Source organism: Toxotes jaculatrix, chromosome 10 (genome assembly GCF_017976425.1).
Source record: "Toxotes jaculatrix isolate fToxJac2 chromosome 10, fToxJac2.pri, whole genome shotgun sequence".
Lineage (NCBI taxonomy): Eukaryota > Metazoa > Chordata > Actinopteri > Toxotidae > Toxotes > Toxotes jaculatrix.
This window is the reverse complement of record NC_054403.1, coordinates 18689517-18714700: the sequence shown is the minus strand read 5'-3', so window position 1 is coordinate 18714700 and position 25184 is coordinate 18689517. Positions and strand designations below refer to the sequence as shown.

Sequence of the window (25184 nt, the reverse complement as noted above, 5' to 3'; positions counted from 1 at the left end):
GAGAACTTTGACACAAATAGACTTAAGATTCTCTGTGACATGACTCAAGCCATTTGATTTCTATATTATATAAAATTAATTTTAGACCAATGGCTGCTTAAAAGGCAGGGCAAATTCTTCAGAAATCGGAAACAGTGGCATGGTTCGAAATTTAGTTCTCAATAATGGTAAGCATTCTGGATTCATAGAAAATGAAAGGGGTAAAACATGAAACAGTTAAGACGTTGACCTGGTTTTTTATTTAATCACAGGATACACCTTAATCTACAGGTATGAGTTAGAGGTAACTTTAACCTGCTTTCTGACTAATATAAGGTTTTAAAAATGCTGGGTGACTAATATAAAACAGGTCTACCCCTCCTGCCCCTTCCACAACCGATCAAAAGTAAAGAGCAGTATAGAAGTTTAAAGTTAGCACCTCAGACATTACAAAACCTAGCAGTGTTTCACGAGTACAACAGCATGGAAAATGTGAATATCTATGGAGGTGTGTAAAGATGCAGAGGCGATGCACACTCACAGGATGTCATCTATTCTAGTCACTCCTTCCATCCTGTAAAGGGTTTCTTGCTTCTGAATCTGAACAACCTACAAATTCCTGAACGGCACATGTGCTGAATGCTGCATGGAAAAGCTTAACTTGGTGGATTTTCCAGTATGAATGAAGGAACACAAAGTTTAAGCTGTGTGGTCAAAACACATTTGAAATCTTTGGAGCTTTCCATTTCTCACTTTGTGAAATTCATGTCAAAAGCTAAACGCCACTTGTTATATTAAATTTTTAATAAAAGAATGACCATACCAAACATAAAGTACAGAGTGTCTAGAAAAAAAGCATTACAATACTTGCAACAACAATAATTGCATAGAACAACCTTTCAAAAAACAATACACACAGTGGTCTGGAGATGTAATTTCAAATAAACAAGATGAAACCGGAGTTCAGCGCCCTCCTACCTGTAAGTGCTCACAGAGGTTATTGGGAATTGAAAACTACAGTATGTTATAGTTAATAAAAACAATTTAAAATACACGAACAGCAATGACATTAATCTCAACAGCAAAGACGTGATCAGACAGAGTCACACATCTGTACAGGCGGCAGAGTCCCTGTAACACTGAAGAGAAACTGCTTGCTAACCGTACGTCTCAATAGAAACGGCCATTCTGAGATCATGTCCCTGCACCTGTGCAAGAATTTACCTTGCTTTAGTGCCCTTGAGCCAGACATTGACTCTGTTGCAGATGTACCAGTCCTGCCTTGTACCCTATACAGTGCTCTGACCTCCCTGTGAAGAGGTGCACTCAAAAACAGCACTTCCCGACAGGGATTGCAGTACTACAATATTATTACATTTTGCATCATTTGTAATGAAAATTGGGACCTGGTCAGTGACCATCAATACCAAGAGACTTGATTAAATAAAGGCAAATGGAACATAATGAATAGCCTAACTGCATGGTGGATGAACCACACGCCCTGGCCCTTTTTGGTTAATAAACTGGGTTAGTTCATTCATTATTGCAATTTTTCCAAGTCTGGCCCACCGTGCTGGGACTAACCCAGAGGTCAGTCAGTAAAGCAGTCACTTATTGCATTTCAATAGCATCCACTGCGGCTCTGCAGTGCAGCAAGAGTGGGTAACAGTGTTGACAGTGCACACACTCAACCTCATGAGGAAATGTACCGCTGTGGGTCCTTGCAAAGAGGCTGCATCTTAAATAGCACGCAGAGTCCTATTTGTCTTTCAGACCCACTATATATGCATTACGCTCAAGCCATTCTCATTAAAATATTACAACAATGCACTCTGACACTTTCAATATAAATCATGCGTTTAGTCCCAGTCTGGTCTTGAACTCTCAAGCTTATCGACCCTTTGGGAGGCACTTAAAACAGCTGACCTCTACTGTATGCCAACAAATAAATCTCTCTCCATATATTTCTTCAGTCTGTCTCCATCAGCTCTGCAGGTCAGACTCATTATTAAAGTAACTTTTCCTCTTTTATGATGAAAAATGTCTCTTTCCCTGGGCCAAAACAAGGATCTTGTTCTGCCTCTACACATCAGTGTAGTTTAATAAAATTCCAGGCAGATGTAAAGGCAGCAAAACTATATCTGTAAGGCTAACACAACATTTAAATGCTTGGGTGAACAATAAATAAAGAATATTTTTTTAAAAATTCAAAATAAAGCCAGACTATGAAATTAATATGGTAAAATGATAGTTGAATATATTTTAGTAAGAAGAGTAGGGGTGACATCTCTGTCATTATTTGCGTACTCTTGTATAATAACTGATACACATTAAGCATTTTCTATTTTATTATGCAGCTGCATCCCTGATAGCTTTGGACTATGTATCTAAATATCTTGATTATCACATTTCTGATGCAGAATTCGGACTGTAGAAACACTGTACATTCATGCAGTTTTTAAATAAACAGTCAAGGGAGGCATTTGGAAACAACTGAATGTAAGACAGTGAGCTAACCTATTTGACTTGCTTAAACATCTACAAAACAGCCCAGAAACATGTAATGTGAATGTCTAGAATGTTACAAAAATGCCAACATGCTCATGAAAGCTCAATAAATCCATTTCCCCACTGTGGGTCCTTGTGACAAATAAAATATGACAAGACAATGACAAAAACGTCATGATGCGAAGTGAGGAAAATCTGTCCCCTTGGTAAAAGAAGTGCATGCAAGAGAACACCTACTGGACTTGATGGCTTTGTACTCCTTTTCTATTTCCAACTGACGCAAAAGAAGCAGCGGAGAACTTGTTTTGTCCTTGTCCAAGATTGTTCTATTTGCTGGGGAGTGTTCACAGTGCTAGTAGCCGAGAGGCAGTATGTTTGAAACATCCCATTTTTATCAGTCTTGGTTTAGCTGAGCTGCTTCAGGCCGAAGCTTTGTAGTCTCGAGTGCCTCTAGTGAGGCTGGATCAGGAAGACAGATAAGATTTCGTCATAATGTCAAATCAAGCTCCAGCGACTTGAAGCGAAGAAACTCCAAGTATCGTCGTCATACAGGGAGTCCAACTCTGCTATGTGTGATTGAAATGTGGAGACGCAACACAGACACACAAATACACACGCACACCTGACCCTTCCTGTCCCCCTGCAAGCATGCTCACATAAACGTACCCACACATGCACAGCCACACTAGGATGAGGATGATTGTAAGGATGTGATCAGTGGGTGGTGTCATCCCAAGCACAGTCATTCTTCTGCTTGGCCAGTTTTCGGACCACTCTCTCCAGCTCTTTGCGAGACTTCTGCTCCTCCTCCAGAAACTGCTTCATCCGCTTATTCTCCTGTAAAACATTTGGACAGTGACAGTATTTAACAGACTGTGTGACTCTTCCTTCTTGCAAGAGACTCAAATATAAATATATTCAGCATTTAAAAGCAGCAAAAATGCTGTGCATTAATAAACACTTGAAATGTGCTGTGTAGTTTTCATTCATTGCATTGGTCGAACAAAACTCACACCTTTTTCAGTTCATGAACCTCATCCTTTAAAGCATACACAGCATCAACAAGGCTCCTGACAGAAATGAACAGAAAACACTATAAGGCTTGCAAGACAACATCAATATGTATTTTCACCGCCTAATTAAATAAACAGGTAAAAACATAATTTGGTAACACATTTGTATATGAAGGTTATACTGGCTCCCATGCCAAGGTCATTCTGTGTGAAGATTCATGCCTCAACAGCCATAACAGGATAAATACCATATTTTAAAATCTAATTAGTGAGAAAATCAGGTTTCAAATGACAAATCCTAGTATATGAAAGTCAATTTTTCAAAGTAATAATATGCTTACTTTTCCTCAATGACTGTCTGCCCATTGCTCTTCATCTCCTCCACAATGATCTTCTCTTCCTCTGGCAGTAGCACCTGAGGGATGCACTCTTTCCGCACCGCTGCATATACACACACAAATTAATGGGAAATCTTGATTCATGGCTGTATCAGTTGTTGAAGAGATGCAATCCCAGAGGGCATTAAACAATCTATGTTTCTTTAAAAAAAAAAAAAGGAAAAAAAGAAAAACACTGACACACCTGTGGTGGTCTGGTGCAGGCTGGCTCCTGTGCAGTACGCCTCAATCACCCTCAGTATCTGAGCGTCCTCCTCTAGGGCGACTGTGCCTGACAAAACCAGAGATTTTGTTGATCGAGCTAATTCCGACAATATCTTAGCTGTTTACCTGACTTACTCTAGCTCAAATTCCACATTTCAGTTTTACGTTCAATATCAAAATAGCTGTGGAAGTAAAAAGTAAAAAAAAAAAACACTGGAAAATGTATTTATTTAAGCCTGTATTAGGCCATTTCTCATGATTCCCATAAACGTTCGTATCATGATAAGACAAATAAAACTCCTACTTTTCCTGATTTGAACCTCATCATCCGAAGGCTTCCGCTCTTTCTTCCTGTTGCCTGGCAGGAACTTCTTCATGGGCCGCGGGCTCTTGCTGGAGTCCTGGAGGAGTGCAACATTATTAAATTTAGTCCGCCTCTCCAGCGCGCGCACATGTACACACACATGCGCGCACTTACGCACACAAACACACACCTGTGTAAAGCCAGGACTCCAAACCAAACACAATGCAAGCTCACAGGGACGCGCATCCCTTATGAACAAACAGCATCAAAGAACAAAATACCATCAACAAACAAGGCAGCAAGCATGTGGTGATGACTGTGACCAAACCACCCATATAATCCATCCGTGCTAACATGAATTCTGCAAACGGAGTTATACAAAACACAGAGAAAACCAAAGATTTAATAAAAAATGATTTCCACAGAAACATTTTACCCACGACTCACTTCAGTCAGGGCAGGAGAAAAACCACTTCAAATGTTTATATATATTGAATATATTCAAATACAATACAGTGTGTAAAAAGCCAGCAAAGGGAATCACATTGTAATGCATTATTCTTTGAGTCTATTCAACCACAATGCTGTGGTTTTATGATTACGAGATTTTCTTTTATTCTGCTGGGTTGATTTTAGGGTCTAGGAACAGGTGCAATGACTGTTTCCTCTCCTGAGAACATTAGAAGCTGAGGTGTGATGAATAATTTACTCACTAAAAATAACCGCTGCTTTGCTTATACCACTTTGAATGAGTGGTGCTGACTAGTGACTTCTGCATGACGTATTTTCATAATACTTCACATAATGTCATTTGTACCATGGCCTTGGCTGGAACGGAGACCTTTCGGCAAACACGCAATGGGAAAAGAGGTAGTAAACCAATTCACGGGGCATCCTGAAACTGTACCACAGACTCACACATAAGAGTCAGGAGGAATAACTGACTGTATCATGTCTCTTAGAACCTTTGAAGAGGCTCAGGGATTCACGTTAATGCAGCCGCACAGCGCAGAGGTTCTTTCCTCACTGGGTTGGTGTTCTGGGGACTCAATGTGTGACACAGTGTGAGGAAATGCTGGAATAACGTGGTGTGCGAATGGCAATTCATTGGCATGATGCAATTTTGGTGTCAAGACTGACTGTATTTCACACCATCCACCTGCGTGGACTACACCAGCAGTGGAATATGCACAGTGTCACACATGTTGTGATAATTCTGTCACTTTAAGGCTGAATTACTGATTTTTATGGCAACTTGGAAGCAGTCGAAATTCACAAAATGCTTACAGACACAATGAGTTTGGAGTTTCGTTTAAAGCCACCTGGCGATTGAGGGATGTTTATGATTGTGATGTCTGATAAATCTGTACACCATTATGCACGGAAAACATGCTGCCAGGTTTTCCAGAAATACGAAACCAACTTTAAAAAAAGAAACGAGATGCTGTCTAACATATGACAGCTTATCTGGGTTGCTTATTATTCAAGTGTGACACATGTGCAAACAGACTCAAGCTGCACTTTGCATTCCGTGCCTAGATTTCCAAAAATAGCACCACTAGTAGAAATCACTATGTTTTTTTTTTCGCATCAAAAAGATTTTTTGGTAAGTGGCACTCTGACTCACTACAAGGTATGAGAAAGAGAAAAAAATGCAGACTCGCAGAGCCACAGAAAACAGGAAACCAACAGATGACAATGAGGGAGGAGTGAAGCAAACAGAGCAATGGCATGCTAGCTCAACACTGGGGCAAACACACACACACACACACACACACACACACACACACACACACACACACACACACACACACACACACACACACACACACACACACACACACACACACAAACGCAGGCAACCCCATCCCACCCCCCATTCTCCCCAACCCACATCCTTACCCACACACACACACAGATAGAAACAGAGTGTAATCTAACCTTACCTTCATGATATAAGACATCCTCTACAGAAGGCAAGATGGAGAAAGAGAGAAAAAGGGGAAATGTGCATGAAAAATACGACGAGAGAAGGATGTGATAAAGAGTTAATGGTGAACATTTTTACACCCCCTCTGCCATTCACCTGTTCTTATGTAGCATAGGGTGATTACTTCATGTGAAAAAAAAAACTTTAAATAAAGATATACGGAGAAACGGGGAAATTGGTAGCAAGAAGGTTATGCATTCAAAGGACTATGCATGCAACTTCTGCAGGGCAGAGAAAAAGACCCAGCTAGCTGCAAGCCTGATTCATTCTGACAGTGGACATATATGGATATTTAGTGTTCTGTATATTCAACACATCACTTGACTGTGGGAGATCATGATAACCAAGTGTTTTAAAGTGCTGACTGATAGATATGTGAAAGCTTCTGCCTCCCACGCGGACCGCAGGCTGAGCATCATCACACTTATCAAACACAATACCTTGTAACCATTGGTTTACTCAGTGTTCTCCGGTGCCAGACTCAGACTTGGTGACCACTGCGCTGTTGCTGCAATCAACTTCCTCAGAACAAAAGCATGGCCTGCCGCAGCAAATCTATCTACTGAATAATCATTGGTGACCTAATATTTTTTTCTGCTGCCTTTCGCAGTCACTGTGTATTTTATCTAGTTTGCCCACACATTATTCAAAGTACTGATCTGCATGCGAGAAGGGTTTTCCTGTTATCACAGTACAGTAGAAGTGTTTGAGAGCCTGTGACCACATGGAGTTTAAGTCTGTAAACATGTCAAATGTCACTAGGGAGTGGATAATAAAGGTTTTGTTGCCTTGATGAAAAGTACTCAAAAAGCTGGATATTGACTAATAATGATAATAGTTCCTGGTACACAGATTGGAACACTAAATGTATTCTTATCTAAGTGGAATGCTTATATCTATTTATATTATATGTAAATACTGTTCCAATTAATGGATTAAAGGTGTGTGTGTGTGTTTGATGGAAAACTTTGCGTAAAACAGACCACTGGAGGTCTGACAATAGGTGAGACAGAAAAAGGGACAGAAGAGGACTTGTAGAGGAGGGGGACTTCTTGTGCTTTCTGAGTAACAATTTACTACATAACTGCTTACTGGAGAGGCATATCAAGCCTGTGTGGGATTGTTTGTGCAGCTCTACATCCTCCTACCTCTTTGTAGCCCAGTGCAGCGGAGGGTTTGAGGGGAGGTGCAGGGCGAAGGCAGCTAAGAGACCAGGGCTTGCTGATCTTTGGTGGTTCCAGGGGGCCACGGTTGACGGCGCTGAGGCTGCCTAGGTGGGACAGGTGAGTAGGGGTACCGACCATGCTCAGTGGCTTTCCCTCTACAGTCTAAACAGGACAGTCAAAACAAAGACGACAAGCAAATGTGTGACAATTATACTGTGTGCACAGCCCAGAGAGGAGGATAATGTTTGTCACCTCAGGGTGAGATTTTTTTCAAGGGTTTTTCACACTTCAGCGCTTTTAGTACTGTTTTGACTTATGACACATTCAGTATGTGTGTGTATGTGTTTGTGAGGGAGTATGTGTGTGTGTTTGTATGTGCCCTTACCTTGGAGATGGTGCCTGCAGGGCTGCCTCCTTTGGTGAAGGGCTGAAGGTGCTCCAGCCACTCCTGAAACTCCTGGGGACTACTGCAGAACACTGTAATACGATCAATCATGCTTCCTGCAACACATGTACATGTACAAACAAAAACACACACACACATACACACTTATTTCAGTGAAAGTTACACACAGCCGACAAGAGTCAACACAGCCCAAAACCACAATTAGATCAGTCAATGCAGATGTTACGATAATGATAATGTTTAGGTCTACTTCGAAAAATGTTCCCCAGTTTCATGTTGTGCTGCGGTAGTACTGTCATACACAAACTTAAACACAAATGTCATTTTTGGAGATTCTACGGTCTGCTGTGGTGTAGGCTTCTATTTCTTACTGTGGATGTCAAGGGATTAATAATTTAAGGTTTCACATTTACTTGATTTTCTGAATTAAATGCTTTATCTGAATTCATGTGTGTACCAGATTGATGAATATTTTACAATGAAAAGTGAAGGGCTGCCTCGTCAGCCAGTTGAAACCAGAATTTTCTGAGCACTGTTAATTGAATTTGTTTGCTGAGATAGGAGCAATGACTGTAAGAACGAGTTTTTAATACACAGTCCCACAGCTGGTCGAGATCAGCTAATATTTGATCCAAGTTTCAACTCAGTATATTGTAATACTGCTGTAGCCTCAACTAAAGTAAAAAGATGAGTCATATTTATTTATAGAGGTTCAGATGCAAACCTGTGATGTCAAAGGCATAGTGGGCACTGTCTGCATCCTCCACATGTCTTGTTACTGTGGTGCCAGTCAGTGGCAGTCTTCCCTAGATGGGACAAACAAAGGGAAAGGAAATAAGCCACTGTGCTACAGGTAAAATATATGCAGCTATGACATGTTGTTATCATGCAAACCACCTTAAAATGAGATGAGCTGGAATTATGTTCTCATAAAAGTGAAAACTGATATTCTCACTTAAAGCTTTGGTGGTAAACTATCCATGCAGACATTTTTAGATTTAGTTGAAATAATATATGTTGCTATTAAATCTGTTTCAGTTCTGTGAGTACTGCAAATTACATTCCATTCGCCACCATCTCACGGAGGCAGCAAAAGAAATATAGGACAAACCGCAGTGCATGGTTAGATTCCACTAAAAGAAACTGAGAATTTTTTTTTTTTTTGGTAATTTGGGTTAGCTCACCTGATAAATAAAGCCACTCATCCGGGGACTGGCTGAAAGCATTACCAGCACATTAGGGAAAAGCATTAAATAGCGCTCCTCTTTTTCCTGCAAGAGAGAGACAAAAAAAGATCTGATTGCAATGTGACCTTTAAGTTTATTCACACAGGTGATGCAACAAGTTAGTTGGTTAAACAATGGTTTTCTTTGGCAGCCACTACAGTCACAGAAAGGAAAGTGACTGCAGCTGAAAAGCCATCATTAAAGCTGACACTAGCATATTTTTTAGCTCAAGTTAGCAACTAGATACCGGTTGCTAACTAGTTCCATTCATAGAAAAAGCTGTCGCTTTTTATATGAATGGAAAGTAAGATGAGATAACAAGAAGGTTGAGTTGCGAAACAAATATGGTAACTGGTATGGTGGTTGGAAAATGGTTGGTAGAAATCAAAAGAGAGTGAATCCAAATGTATATGCCGGGCTTTCTTCCAACCACTAACTCGAAGTTGACCCCCATACACAGAAACCACACAAAAAGAAGACTTGGCTTTTCAGTCTGCATCTGGCCTACTCAGGTTTCTGTTCTGACACCCGAGGGGGATTTTAAAATAGCAACAAAGGAGGATGGATTCTAGCACAAACGGTTTGTGAACACTGAGAACCCTGTAACACATTTAGACAACAATAAATGCCTCACATTTATTTTGAGTAATGACAATGCCGGGTTACCTCGCAATTGTAAGGCTTATTATTCAAACAAAGTCAGAGCACACCACCGAAGAGGTTGTGCACACTTCCTTTTTCTGTTTACCTGCAAACACTACGTGCATTCTGAATCTAGCACAAAATGCAAAATATAATGAGTCAATATAACACACGCTGGTTGTGCAGAGATTAGCTGATGGATGACTAAGTCACTTATCTCAATTTGGACTCATGAAGGGGAAAAACGTAAAATTCATTGCATTTTTCTGGAACTAATGAAGGTCACTGCAGTTGTTAAGACTGCAGACAAAGTATTTCGGACTGTGCAGTTACGACAACTGCGTGTCTAACTGCTAGTATTTGTTATAGTATTTATTATACCACAGGACAGGTGTCCAGCAGGCTCAAGTGAGAAATGGATATGATAATTTTAATATTAAAAGGAGTGACTACAGTTAAACCATACCAAAATACTTTGAGTTAGTTTTGAAGAAAAGAAACAGAATTCCTTCTTACCCTTTCCTCTGTGAATACTAAGAAAACTTTTACTGCTTAGTAATGCAATTAATCCTGTGTAATCCTGTTTTCCTTCTAAGATGCCTATCTATCCTCTTTGAATGAATGGAACCCATGGGTACACCTTTCATTAAGGCAGCCAACTGCTAAAAACCTGACATGTCTCTCACCTCACTGGACCCATTTTTCACATGGACCTGGGACATGTAAGCTACGTGACCCAGGCTCTTCATGCTGTCTCCCTCCCAGCCCCGCACTGGTTCGGACAAAATCTGGAGCTCCAAGTTCTTGCGCTTCCGTAGTTCCTGGCACTGTGTCTGAATACACATGCAAAGAAAGAAAGAAAGAAAGAAAGAAAGAAAGAGAAAGAAAGAGAAAGAAAGAAAGAAAGAAAGAAAGAAAGAAAGAAAGAAAGAAAGAAAGAAAGAAATATATATATATGAGAAAAGTCTATGAAAAGTTTATGAGTTTGACAAAGTATATCATAATTCACATTAACAATTAGACACACACTGCTTTGGACAAATAGCTTTGCTATTCATATCCATTTGCTGATTTCTGAAATTTGAAGAGTTTCAGTTCAAACCCCATAAGATCAAAAATGTCACACCTGCTCTCATAAAACTGGTGCTTGTTTATTAGTAAAAGTAATTATGATATTTTACAACAACGTACTGTCTTGCCTTTTAGAAATACTGAGTAATGAGCAGCAGGGGACTTTTTTTTCCCCCATTATGGACATGGCTTTAGAAAATTCAGCCGTTTACTTTAGATATTTAATGTCTTTGATCTTTTTTTTTTTTTAATTCCTTGTCAGAGGTATAAGGGGTAACCTGTAACATAAAGGAGTATATTTTCAGGTGTTAGGCAGGGGTTCTCCCTCTTCAGGCAGGAAAAATGACAATGCAACATCTGCCATGTTCCACTGTGCATTATACAAAAAAGAGGTTTTGTAGACAGAGCACTGCAGAGAGATAACTAGCATTTCTTAGCGTCTACCCACCCAACCACACATTCAAAACACACACACACACACACAAACATGAGACTTGCAAATTACAATTTTCAGTATTGTGTGATTTTTTTCCCCCCCACTTTCCTGTGCAGCCCTATTTAAGAAACGTGTGAGTCACTGCATCTCTTCTTACAAAAACTCGCAGCTAACCTGGGGAAATTGTGTCTCAGAATAATGTTCACTCCATCACAGTGCGGTTGCTCGTTTCTAATCCAACTCTTCTAAGATGGCATTTCAGTTCACACCCACTGTAGGAACAACGTTTTCACCCAACATGCAGCTCTGGCACTTTCATTAAACTCTTGCAAGAGCTGTGAAGTTGAACTGTGAAGTTCTTACACTACCATTCGTGTATGGTTGCTCTGACAATGAAGGTGACATCATAAAAACTCTAAACAAATTGTCCGTTAAAAATAACCCACAGGACTAAATTGAATGCGTTAACTGGTTAGTTATCATTAGGGATAGGAGATAAGACAAAACATCCAAGTGAATAGAATGCATTTGAAAAGCAGATTTATTTTGGCCACATATTAACCTTTAACACAAAACAGTGTCGTGAATTTTGATTGAAAATAAATAAATAAATGAACAAAAATACGAAACCCAGCAGATGCAGATCCCAGTAATTGAAAACTGACACTGGAGGCTCACAGGTTCTTTAAATGGGGCTTGCTCTGCACTGATAAAAAGACAAAGCCTAATTCCTGGTGGAGATGAACAAAGATGATATGCGGGAGTATAAGGGTAGTTTAAGCATGAAGAGCCCTCTGGATTTCCAGACTTACCACTAGGCTCCTAAATGCTGCTGTTGCCTTTACAATGTCAGTGTAGTCTGGGTGGGCTTCCTGTGGTGGAAATAAACAAGACATCAAATAAAACACAGCAGCTTAAATGAAGCCACTGTGCTCCCGAATCTTGAAGCAAGAAAAGTGTGCATGCTGATACAGAAAGGAAGCCAGAGACTGGAATAAAAAGACTCATCAAGTCAACAAAATTTTAACAGTTAAAAGCTGTGTGCACTGTAATGACAAATATACTGTACATTACATATATGAATACATTTATACGTTTCAATATTATTTTCAATTCTTAATTTAAAAAAGAAAAATACTTCATAATATGTTATTTCAGTATGTATTTAGACATTTCCTCCTGTACCTCCACATGTCTCTCCAGCTCTTGCAGCAGGGTCGGGTACTTGTCAAGCCTCATGAAGGGCTTACTGAGACTGGAGGTCAAGGTCAGGATGCCTGGAGCACTTGCTCCCTGGCTCTCCATGAACTTGTCTAGTTCATCACTGTAAAACACACAAACACACACTGCTTAATGCTACCACAAAAAACATTCTGATAATTTCATTTCATTGCTTTTCTGGTTTGAGTAAAGCGACGGTCGATTTCAATATAAAGTTTATCAGTTTCACTTAATATGTCTGTGGATCCAGATGGTACACATACAGTGCGCCTGGGACGGGAGTCAGTGCTATATACTGCAAGAAAGCCATTTATTAAACACCATTATATGTGCAGGTTAAGTGGAAAAAAACTGAAAAATAATCATGTAAAAGGGCACATATATATTAGATGTATATGTATAATATATGTATATATTATATTTCTTTACAATGTTTAACACATTGCAGGAGCCCTTATCATGACACACTGTATATTGATTATACTGTATGTCCCACCTGTAATACACAGATTTAAGGACAGTAAAAGGATGGAAATTAAATAAGATGACTAGACTACACTTTCTGCTTTTTAACTATGGACAGATTTGCAGTTTGGCTTTTAACAGCAGATAGCAGGAGTCACTCTGAACAGATGAAAAAAAAGGAGACTGCCCCAAACAGACTTCTAAAACTTCATATAATTAAAACTTAGTAAGAACGTTAGAAGCAGTAAAAGCTAAAATACATAGCTAGTAATAATTGCTTCCTGGTGTTGCAGAATGTTGCTATATACTGGATTAACGTACATGGTATGGCACTCACTTCATATTTTTGATGATAAATTTCATATTGGTATTCATTTCAGAAAAATAAACCACTTGCTGATGAAGTGGGGAAAGTGGGTCTAACCACTATTTCAGGGTCTCAGTTTATGTGTCATTACTGCAAGAAACACTTTGACAGTATATCATACCTGTGGTAAATGTGGAAGAAAAAAAATCCCACTAGCAACTGTAATTCAGTTCAGCACAAATTAAGTCATCAATTTGGTTTTTGCAATTTTACCATGAACTATTCATTTCACTGCAAATCTGCCAACACTCTCTGAAAGAACCAGCACTTCAATCATACAGTATATCCTGTAGCAGCACTACCTGGCTGCGTTCTAACCTTTGGTGAATGTGAATGTGACAAAGACAGGCTCCTTCAACTGAAACCCAAATGTGCTTACTGTGAAAATGTGCCTTGCTTGCTTGTCACCGTAACCACAACTCTTTACATCCTGTCAACAGTCGGCTTCTTCCTGCGTAACTCAACTTAACCTGCACCTCCCAGTGTCAAGCCTGACAAACTACTTCTACATTACTCGAGACTGTACCATGTAAAACACTGTGGCCATTCTGCTATCTCACAGTGACTGTGATTTATGAGATACAGATTTATAACAACAGCTACAACAACAACAGCAAATTCCATCCAATAAGAGTGATGCACTTTAACAGTAAATGGACTGAAGGAAACTTTGAGAACACGTGGGCTTGGTGTAGCAACTCAGTTTAGCTTCTTGGTCATTTACAGATGGAAAGTCTGACACCTTGTGGCTAAAAGCAAAGCTACAGCTCATCAGCAGAAAACGGCATACAGCAGACATAGAAATCATACACCAATGATCCATGTCAGCTTTACTCAGATGCATAAAATATATTTAGATGAAAAAAATAGGAAAGTAAGCAAAGCTTGAGGGCATCTGGGTTGTTATGTTAATGGTTCAAAATGTTTTTCCCTTTGACTCCTTTAAACATTTCAGCGTGCATGACTGAGTTGTGAGAAGGTCAACCAAAAAGTGATTTTCTCTTCTATGTTTAATTTAAATAATCTTTAAGAACCTGGAGATGTAAAACTACAACGTATTTCATAAGAAAAAAGCTAAGTTAAGAGAAAGGTTCAAGAAATAGGGATAATTTTGGCACAATGTTGTATTTTCTCATTTACAGGAAATCATTTCATGACACATTGAGCTCATCTTGTGACCCCTTGTGGTGATCCAAAACCGCTGTTTGGGAAGCACTGGGCTATATTATAGTTTGAAGGATGCGGTTTCTGTTTTGGCGAAACTTTGTTAGCTAGAGGTTAGGTTAGTTGTTAGGTTAGTTGTAACCTTCATTAGCAGAGTGAATCTCACACCACGAGGGACATTTAAGTGAATAAAAAGCCATAAAAAACTGGACTGTCAGCCCTGAAAGTTAAGTTAACCAAAACCAACTAAACCAACCAAACCAACTAAAATCTGGTTTAACACAGAAGGGTTACAAATCTGCACTACTTATCCCAGTTTCCCCTTGCAACCATTGTGAATTTCAAAAGCATGACTTCTCTCTAGCATGGTACTGTACTGGCTCTCTATGTTGTTCTGTGTGCAGGGGCTGACCTGTGGTCAGTGAGGATGCAGACAGCTGAAGGGTGGCTGGAACAGTAGGCCAGGTACAGAGTCTTGATCTGACACATCAGGTTTAAATAGCAGCCCGCCACTCGCTGCTGGGCCTCTGGGATTCTGCAAAGTCGGAGAGACAGAGAAGGTCAGGGACGTTGAAAGATTGAAGAGAGTAAAAAAGGGTTGGAAAACAAAAGAGAAAAATACAGAAAGAGGCTAAAGAGACTAAGGGAAAAGTTTGTTGTGATGATTTACTGAATCATTTCCCAATAGCCGAAAAGCAGCTAGTATTGACAGTTTTTGTAAGATTTATCCTGTCAAAGACATTTTTACTTGCAGAATGTAGATTATAAATTCTTGCATTTTTGAAACCGGGCAGAATAAAGGTCTTATTCTGATTTCTCATCAGATTAACAGCAAACCACAAATACAATAGTATCTTAAGATTCCCTAGACTGAACCTGAGGCAAATTTAAGACATCAAGCTCAAAATTATATAGTTTAAGTACTTATCTTAAGAATTTATGGGCTTCTTTTAGACTGTACACACTTAAAATTCCTATAGGCCATTTTCCAAAGCATACCATACCTTCTTAGATGTATGAACATATTTTCCTCACCCTAAGGCAGACATTTGTTTCCAGTAGTTCTGGATGTCAAAGTTTCCCCAGCAGTGCATGAAAGCACCACAAGACATGGAGAGTTTTTAAAAATCAATGTGAGGAAAAATAGTAACTGATAAAAATACACAGGGTTTCATGCTCACTATGACAGATTGCCTATTTGAAACAATATTTAAGGTATAGCAAGACAATATTTGTACCATAAAGAAATGAATAAGAAGTATGGTATGTTTTGCAGAACACTTAGCTGTGATGTATAGTATGAGCTAACAAATTCATTATGTCTTACAGAACAAGCACAGGAAGGTTTTCATGAAGGTTAATGTCCAGCATCACTTACTTGATACAGTCCTCCAAAGCCACACACAGTCCCTGCTGGAAGGTGAGGATCTCCTCCAGGTTTCCGCACAGGGTGGCACTGTCTGCACTGTTCAGCCTGAATATACATATGTTTATCATAATGTGCAACAACATGCACGACGCAAGAAAGTTAAACATCAAAGTAAAGAGGACCTTACCATTTCAGTAAATTATTAAGAATACTGGCATATTTCTGAAAACCTTAATTTCATATGTAGTGTAGTAGCAATTAAGACAATGCAGTTCAATAATTTTGGATCATCCAATTGACCAAAGAGATGTTTCTGGTAATCCACAATGTCCTCTGACTTAGGTGACGTCTTTTGCCCATTAACGGATTTGTCACATTTCATGTGTTATTGCTCTTACTTGTCGCTGGCTTGCAAGGGTCGCAGGTAACAACTCAGCAGAGTTTGTAATTCTTTGACAAACTCCCGCTCATGTTCCACGATATCTTGTACCACCTGCAAAAGCAGCACAATCAGGAGAATACTTCATGTTAATGTAGCTGGTTTATTTCCAAAATGTCAAATTTTCACGTAAAACTGGCTAATAATAAGGAAAATCTGGATGATTTTTTTCTTCATTAGTCCACAGTGCTTCATCAGGACTTCGATTATTTTTAATTCACTTAAGCAGTGAGAAAACAAAGTGAGGCAGGGGTAATACAGTGTGATTTGAAATGGAAAATTTGCATATTTGTTGAGTAAAAAAATAAGACAAGTCCATAAAACTGTAACCAAACAAACTGATCAGAGGGTTAATGTAAATGTAAGAGGTGCTTAGGGCTACATCCAACCACGACGAACCACTCACTTTTTTCAATAACAAGCAAACAAGCGTTCTGAAAACCACACATACTGTATATAAAGACAAAATAAGTCGAAAAATGAATTTCAGCTTTAGTTAGATCTAAATGGAAAAATATATCTTGTTTATGTAAGCTAACTGTCACGGAGAATAACGCACATTAGAAATAATTAGACAGAACTTTCACTCACCACACTATAGTAGTTCTTGGTCAGCTGAGTTCCTTTGGGAGACATTGGTTTCTCTGTAGATCAAATAGGTAAAGATAAGTAAGGATCAGAGAGTCCCTCAGAAAGAATTAATAATAATTAGTAAAATGATTTAAAAAAACATTTATACTGTATATCCAGGCAATAACAACCATCTTATCGATCAGTTCGACATTTTAACATATCCAACTGAATATATTATTTCTTTCTTCCAGGGAAGGGAGTTTCAGAGGACTTCTTTAATGACCTACACAATTTCTAGTGCACAACAGATAAAAATCTTTATATCATGACAGCTCAGTATTTCTGTCTAATATTCCTTCCTGCACATGATCTTATTCGCACTTAATTAGTGTTTATTGTCAGTGTTGGAAAACAGATAACGTAAAAAGATATCATCGTATTTTGCATCAGTACGATTACTCATCTTCATCACAAAACAGAACAATGCCACCGGACCATAATACTACAGCACCATCATTACTCTTCCAAAGTAAGTTGTAAAATGCAAATTACTATATCATATTTAGCTAAATTTATGAGCGACAAACTCAGGAATTCATGGTCCTGATTGTGTGGCCCAACTCACCGCAGGGTTTGATCTCCCGGACGTAGTTACTGGGGAACCAGCCCGTCTTGCCATTGAGTGTGCCCTCCCACCACCCTCCCTCCTCTTGCCGCGTCACAAGGATCATTTCGCCTTTACTGAATGACAGCTCATCCTCGTTGTTCTGTTTGAAGTTGAAGCGAGCCTTCACCATCAGCTGCCCAATTCCACCGTTCTCAGACATCTCCTGTTAGAGCAGTTGTCAGAGACAGTGAACAAAACAAACACAAATGTCACAGAGTGTATCCCCAGAAACATCTGTGTATGTACATATATATGCAATGCAAAATATTCCCCACATCTTGGACTTCTCATCCTTGTGATATAATTATTTCTTCATTGTGGAATGAAATGTGCAATCATGTAGGATAAAACCAAATACCAAATGATCTGACAAATTCAATGTAAAAAAAATGTGCAAAACGGGGAAAACCAAATTTGGGTGAACCAGTTTCAATGTGTAGTAAGCAGACGACAGAACGACAGAAAATGTAGATGTGTACTGAAGAGACCATACCACTGATTTGGATTGTCTCCGCAGAGAGCCTTTGGATTTGGCAGAGGAGAGTGTGTGCGAAGATGTCGACTGACTAGGAGCTGGGGCACCAGAGACAGCAGCACAGTCTATGGACACACACACACAGAGGAAATATGGAGCCTCTGTTATTTCGGTTGCATTGGTGTTTGAACTTCTCCCTGAAAACACTCATACACGCACACATCATCATCATCACAGCTGACGCAGGTGCACGCACTTTGGGGGGATGACAAGTTGATGATAATTAATGTGAGTATGGTCCATTGCTCTGCACAGCCCCAGGACAGCGAACATGCGCACACACAGGCTACATATTTACAGGCCAGACAGAATCATCTGATTTAACCTAAACTGGCAAAAAGCTCTGAAAAAAGATCAAGCAGCTATAAAAAGGAAGGCAGCATGCAGTCTATAGATTATATTATAAATATGTCTCGATGATAAATGAAACAGTCAATGTGTAGATCGAGCAAATACGCTGATTCGGACCGACACATCTTTAGCATAATTGCCTCTAACCCTGTCTCTTATTTGAAGTGCAGTCTGGCGGGTGACGTGGAAAAAAAAAAAAAAAATCAAAGTCAAATTTATGTTACAGACACCCAAGCCCTCTACAGTGTCATCACTGAGCCACTGCAGCAGAGGAACAGTGATTTAGGGTCAGTAGCTGCCAGCTGTCCTGCAGTGTGAGTGCAACCCGTGGGATGCACTGAAAGAGGTAGCAATTTTGCTGCCACTGTTCACTTGAAAAGTGACACATGGCAGCCCTGCAACCTCTTACAGGCTTCCAAGCAGAAACACACTCACTGAAGACTCCCTCTCAAATGCCAACTGGATGCCAGCCAGGTCTACTGTCTAATCCTATTGCAAATTACAGAAGAATAAAATAATAATGAGTGCGCACCATTAGCCTTAGTAACCTCTAATTCATATCCAATAAGGAGTTCACCTTGGAGGCTATAAAACTGACAGACACTTAAGTGCACTTTCACTTACAGGCAGTAAAATGTGCAACAGTAACACTTTTTGTGTGGTCCTGTTTTATCAGCACATCATCTGGAATCTATGTAGTGGATATTTAGATGGAAAAATGCTGAAGATTCTCTACTGTTCTCCATATGCTGAGACATCAGGGTGCATCACACTGAGGCATAGCTGATATGATGAAAATGACAGTGAAGGCAGCGGGATAGTCCACATGTACTGCTGGTGGGACTCATGGATCCCGCATGCCACTCCCCACACACACACAGAGAATCCTAACAAGCCCTTCTGTCAGCTAAGCTCTGTGGTTACCACTGTTATTTCTGTATGCGGGCAATGTTCAAAGCATTTACCCTAAACAAACATAAACGCTGAGCACAGAAACTCATGAGGAAGGGAAAAGTCAAAGGCTTGGAAGACGCTCGTGAGTAAGAACACAGAGGCCTCTAATGTTTGATCGTATCAACTAACTTGTGACTAATCCACTTCAAATCAAGTTCACTTCTGAAGATGGGAGAACAGCTGCCAGGCATAGCCAGCTTTTTAAAGATATGCATATCAAGCAGAGCCCAGCACCAGCAGAGGCTTCCAGTCTACATCTCACACTGTGGCATGAATCCTCCCCTCCATTTATCTACAATTAAGATATCCATCATGCATTAACAAAGTTAGAAAAGTGTAATATATCACAGAAGGAAGGTGCAGCAGGTAGTCCTGTGTAGTATGGAAAAGTTTAGCCAATTAATTGATGGGTCAAAGCACAGAAAATGAATTTACAACAATTTTGACAATTAATAAATTGTTAAGGTAAAATCAAGCAAAAAATATCAAACATCTGCTGCATAGCATCTAAATTGTGATGATTTTGTTCTTTTCTTTGTTTTACATAACTGTAAACTGAATATCCGGGTTTGTACTGTCAGACAAACTAAGCTATTTGAGGACATCACCTCCAGTTCTGGAAAACTGCAGTGATCCGTTTTCACAATGTTCGGACATTTATAGACTAATCAATGAATCAGAAACATAACCAGCAGAATAACCAACCATGAAAATAATCACTAGCCGCAGCCCTGATATTATGCTCCATCTTCACTGTCATTCGGGCACAATCTAGGGCACATATCCTATTACTCTGTTTACATACAAGAATGTCACAAACACGTGTTTTCAAATAGCCTGGAACATTATGCATACATTATAAAACATGCAGAGGTGGCAGACTGGTCTACAAACTCTGACTCTAAAGCTGCTGGTTCACGGGCAGCTGGAAACTAGAGGGAGAGCGGCATTACCTCTTCACTGCCCCCAAACAAGGACTCTCGAGGAAAGCAATTAGCGTTAAACTGCTGTAGGGCTGCTGCACTGCGAACCATTTTATGCTGCGTCCTTATAGAAGAAATGCACTTGAAAAGGGGGGGTGTATGTGTGTGTGTCTGAAATGCATACACACACATATATTCAGTCGCATCAGGCATTGTGCATCAAACTGGAGATTAATTTGAATGCACAAAAAACAATCAGCAAAGAAGGATATTATTCAGGGTGTATCAAGCCATGGATGCACATGAGTAAATATGGCACCCAGCATGACACAAACACATACTGCCATGCCAGCTGCCCATGGGTAACAGACCCAATCATGATTTAAAATGGTTGCACGGACAAAGTAAAAAATGAAAAACACCACTATCATAGGAGATATATAAGGAAAAAGACATCAGCTGACCATTGTCAATATGTAACCACAAGTACTGCTTATTCATTACCCAAGCTTGTTTATTGGAACTGTAGTTTTCATGGATTGAGGCAGAAGAACACTTAAGAACCATTCATTTATTTAATATACAGACTTTCATTGAATTATGTTTTTCTGTTTGACGTTGGGTGCCTTATTTTCTTTAATGCATCAGGATAATGTAATGTGAAAACCGCTACTTCTACTTCTACTACACAACTGTTTGATTCTTTACTTTCAGAAAAGGACAAAATATAATCAAGCAGTCCCCAGTAAAGAGGACTGGAAGCACAGGGAAAGACTGCAAAACTCTTACCTTGCGTGGCAAAGTTGACTGCCAGCAAAGTGGTGAGAACTTTGCCAAAATTCTCGCCAGTGTATAACCACTCTGGTTCAAACCCCTGGATGGAAGAGGAACAGAGAAGATGCTTTTAGATCAAAGAAAAAAAAAATCCTTAAACCATCTGTTCATACAACCTGGAATCCATCAGATGTGGAAGAAGAGTAAGTCAAAATTAGAACTTTTTTTCTACTGATTTCACTGATCTGAGCAGTAATGCTTGCTAAGTGCACACAGACAGAGGGAGACTCATTCCAGGCTGCAGCACAAACAATAGAAAGACACACACACACACACACACACACACACACAATGAAACGCACACAGGGATTTGAACAAGCCTTTAACAAGACAGAGATAAAAACTGACATGTTGAGCATGACCCATATTTTGTGACTTAGTGGTTCATAATAAAACAGACCTTGTAAGACTCATTTGCAATTATGCTCACACACTCACAGTCACACTGCTTGCATGCACTGTCTCAGAAAGATATCTTCTTTCCTCCAGTGGATTAGGTTTCACATTTTAAATAAAACATCTTAAATATAGAGTTTGAGTAGTACAGCCTTGGTCATGAGTTGTGTATGACCTCATTCAGAGTTAAAGCAAATGTGACCATAAAATCTTTAGGTACGGGATCAGCCTTGGGGTCCACTTGATTATCAAAATTTACTCAGCTTGCTTTTCATCATGTAAAAAAAAATGAGAGCATACAGTATTTGCTTTATGCATAATGATTTTTGCACCACTGTTATCAAAAGCAGAAAAGACTGGAAAAATCCATTTGCACTGATAAAACAAAATGAAGGAGCAAATGGGTCTTACATCACCATATTGACCTCGATCAGAAATAACTGTTGCCAGGACTGAGACCTTGACTGTGGTTAGGGTCAGTACTTTCAATGAGTCACGTTATGAATACATGCTACTCAGAAACACTGTAGTGGTGTATAAAATCAGAGCAAATAAATCATCTCATGCAGTTCATAAGACAGCAAAAAAAAAAACAAAAAAAAAAAAAAAAAAACTCGGAGGCCTTGAGCAGTAATTGGCACTTCCTCTTTCTGCATCTCAGGGCAGAAGTGAAAGCAGTATGACTGCTCTCTTTGTGCAGTCACAGGACAAGCAGGCACTATTTGCTATGGCATAAAAAAGAGAGAAAAAGTTCTCTAACCATGATCACATCACTGACCAAAGGATGGGCAGGGCTCGCTGTAGTGCCACAGACATCCCCTGGCTGATACATTTGACATGACAGTGGCTTTCCAAAAACTTCTGCCCATGAGCTACTGGCTGGCCGCAAAAGGTCTAATTACGGGCTAAAGCAGGGTTGACGGATAAAAGCAAAGGGGACCTCCCAGACATAACAAGCCAGCTGGGCAAAGCTACTGAACCACTTGACTTTGCAGTGAGCCAGGCTTGCTGACTCAATTAGTTGTTTGAAGAAACCAACTGAAGTGATTCAAGACCAGAAAAGATTATTTATAAAGCTGGAGGAAAGATTACCGTCCAGTGTGGCAGTCACAAACAGGCTGGTACAAAAACAAAGAAAACTCCCAACATCTGCAAATGATCTGACTCTCTCGGATATTAGGACATGTTTTTAGCAAAACTGAGATGTATGTATAGGAGACTTTGTTAACCTGCTAAAAAAAAAACAACAAACAAACAAAAATCAAGTAACTTCAGTATGAAAGAGAAAGAGAATGTACAAGGAAGTAAACACTGTTGAAACCTAAGTTGTGCCCATGTGAAAACAGAGACACTTTTCTTATAGGCCAACAGTTCCCCTTAGAACTGGTCTGTGGGAGTGACTGACAGCATGCCTGTTAATGTGGCTCACTCCACATGGACGTGTGAAGAAAACATATGTCAGCGGGATAAGCAGATCACAACACAAGCAAGAGTCTCCTCTGTAAACTGCAGTGGGCTAAAGAGCGCTAAGTAAGGCGATAATGACAGAGAGAGATCAGCTCATGTCAAAACATCGTCGGTTTGTGCATGAAGCTTGACAGACACACTGAGGCAACTTACCTCCACTTTCAAGGACGAGCATCCTCTTAAAAACTCCCTGATGTTGGAAATGCAGTCGGCTTCAGTTCTCGGGTCCTGGCAATACTGAGCACACACACACACGAAGTAAATATATAAACAAATGCCTTGGTTTAGTATACGAGATTTGACATAAGCACGTAATGCTCCGGGCCGACATTACTGTCATTTCAGTTACACATAAAAGCGTATAAAGTAACACTGTCTACAAGATCCGAAAGTGGTCACCTACAGTTAAAATAACTGTGGATTCTTCCTGCGTCTCCTTCATGCACACATAACCATTAACACCACAGAAATGTCAAAGTTACCAGATTTAAGCAAAACATCCGCTCGCTTTCTCAACTTTCAAAATAAAATCCTTATTAACTGCCGCGTCCCAATGTTCGAAAATTAATATGAAGGGCGCGTTTGTCTTTTCGCTGTTTGTATTTAAATCCCCAAACTGTTCTTCGTATGGGCAGTGTGTGACAGCCAAAGGCAAAGACCAACAAGCTAGGCAGAAAAGAAAACCATACAAGAGAGAAGTTACTACTTCCGGTTTTATTCTAGCTGTTTCCAACTAGCTTTCTGAAAGAGGAGGTCGCACCGGGAAGAGCAGAGGCTTTTAGGAGGAAGTGACGAACTGTCTTTGCAACTGTTATTTATCATTATCAAGTTTTGGCATCTCAATACCGAAACATTTGGGGTTAACGTCGATTATGTCTATCATGTCAAGAAAAAAAGTTGTTCATAAACTGTGACTGCAGTGAAATCCCTCTACTCCGTCTCTTCGTGGCCCGTGATCAGTGTTTCATGCACTCTTGTTACCGAATTTGTCCTGTTTTGGTGGGTGTTCACACCGACTCACTCATGTCAAGAATGCGGAACATTTTCTTCGCTTCACAGGAAACCACATTTTGAAATCTCTCGTCCACAAACTAGACGAATTCGGCTGTAATTCGATGCACAGCGCCTCGTACTAAGCGAAAACGCGAAAACTTGACGACTCGAGTGCAGTGAGCTACAAAAAGGAAAGGCCTGCTGCAGGAACAAGTTCTTATCACTTTCATCAAACCCCTCCCTTCCTCTCAACAAGAGCCGTCGATCAATTTGCAGTTTGTTGACTTAAGTTAACTTAAAACAACCCACCTTGGGAGTGAAGCCAGGTATGAGCCGCTCCGTGAGCTTGCACAGGACGACCCCATCCTTCAGCGACGCTTTCAGAAACTCCTCCGGGTCCGCTATGTTCTTTTTAGGCGAGCTGAGCACTCCTAGTGATATCAACCACGTTACCGTCTGCTCCTCTGGATTCATAGCTCCACAAAATGACCATTGCCTAAGCACACATAGGTTAAAAAACTGGCGGCCTGTTCCGTATCAATATGCAACTCACATCCGCACTTCTGCTACAAGTTAAAAAAAAAAAAAAAAGAGGCGGTGGGGGGAAGGACGGCGCTGTTTCTACACGCAAAACTGATGATCACCCCTACTGGCAAATAGGCACCTCAACAATAGACAGGAGTCAAGTTTGCTCTGCAAAGTAGCACATGCTGGCAGAGAGCATTTTCTCTCCTATATTACGAGTTAAAATGCAGCAAGGATCAGAGAACACCACCACAGACCTGATATCTGATATGCACCGAGATCAGACATCTCTGGAGAAAAATATACCACCTACTGCAGTATGTGATCAGTGGGCACGGACATGTAGTCTGCTGACATTGAAACTGGTATGAAAATCCAAACCATCTGCAGTATGTTTTAAAATTCCAATGCAAAAAGAGGTCATGCTTTTGTTTTCTGACACAGCAAAATAAGCTATATGACAGTTGCAGTATTCATCTATAAGCAATTTATGCTGACTAAACATTTGCAGGAGGAAATCATATGATGTCCTCAACAGACCAAAAAATTCAGTAAGGTAAAAGCTGATTGTTGTAAATGCTTATCACCATTAGAAAAA

The 25184-nt window shown here is 39.9% G+C and overlaps 1 protein-coding gene across 2 annotated transcripts; it reads right to left on the bottom strand.

The window, feature by feature from the left end:
• Positions 1 to 175: 175 nt before the first annotated feature.
• On the bottom strand, positions 176 to 24624 carry arhgef6 (Rac/Cdc42 guanine nucleotide exchange factor (GEF) 6). Of its 2 annotated transcripts, XM_041047552.1 has the most exons (22): positions 24371 to 24624; positions 23222 to 23305; positions 21161 to 21245; positions 18102 to 18208; positions 17567 to 17771; positions 16960 to 17012; positions 16328 to 16422; positions 15939 to 16034; positions 14973 to 15095; positions 12529 to 12667; positions 12156 to 12215; positions 10523 to 10669; positions 9153 to 9239; positions 8693 to 8774; positions 7948 to 8063; positions 7545 to 7724; positions 6353 to 6373; positions 4407 to 4503; positions 4083 to 4169; positions 3842 to 3941; positions 3503 to 3557; positions 176 to 3324 (listed from the first exon to the last, which is right to left on the bottom strand). In XM_041047552.1, exons 1-22 carry the CDS (start codon positions 24533 to 24535, stop codon positions 3202 to 3204), a joined length of 2307 nt encoding a protein of 768 aa, XP_040903486.1. In that variant the 5' UTR covers positions 24536 to 24624; the 3' UTR covers positions 176 to 3201. The 2 variants fall into 2 exon arrangements, with proteins under 2 accessions (XP_040903486.1, XP_040903487.1); XM_041047553.1 differs by lacking the exon at positions 6353 to 6373.
• Positions 24625 to 25184: the final 560 nt, after the last annotated feature.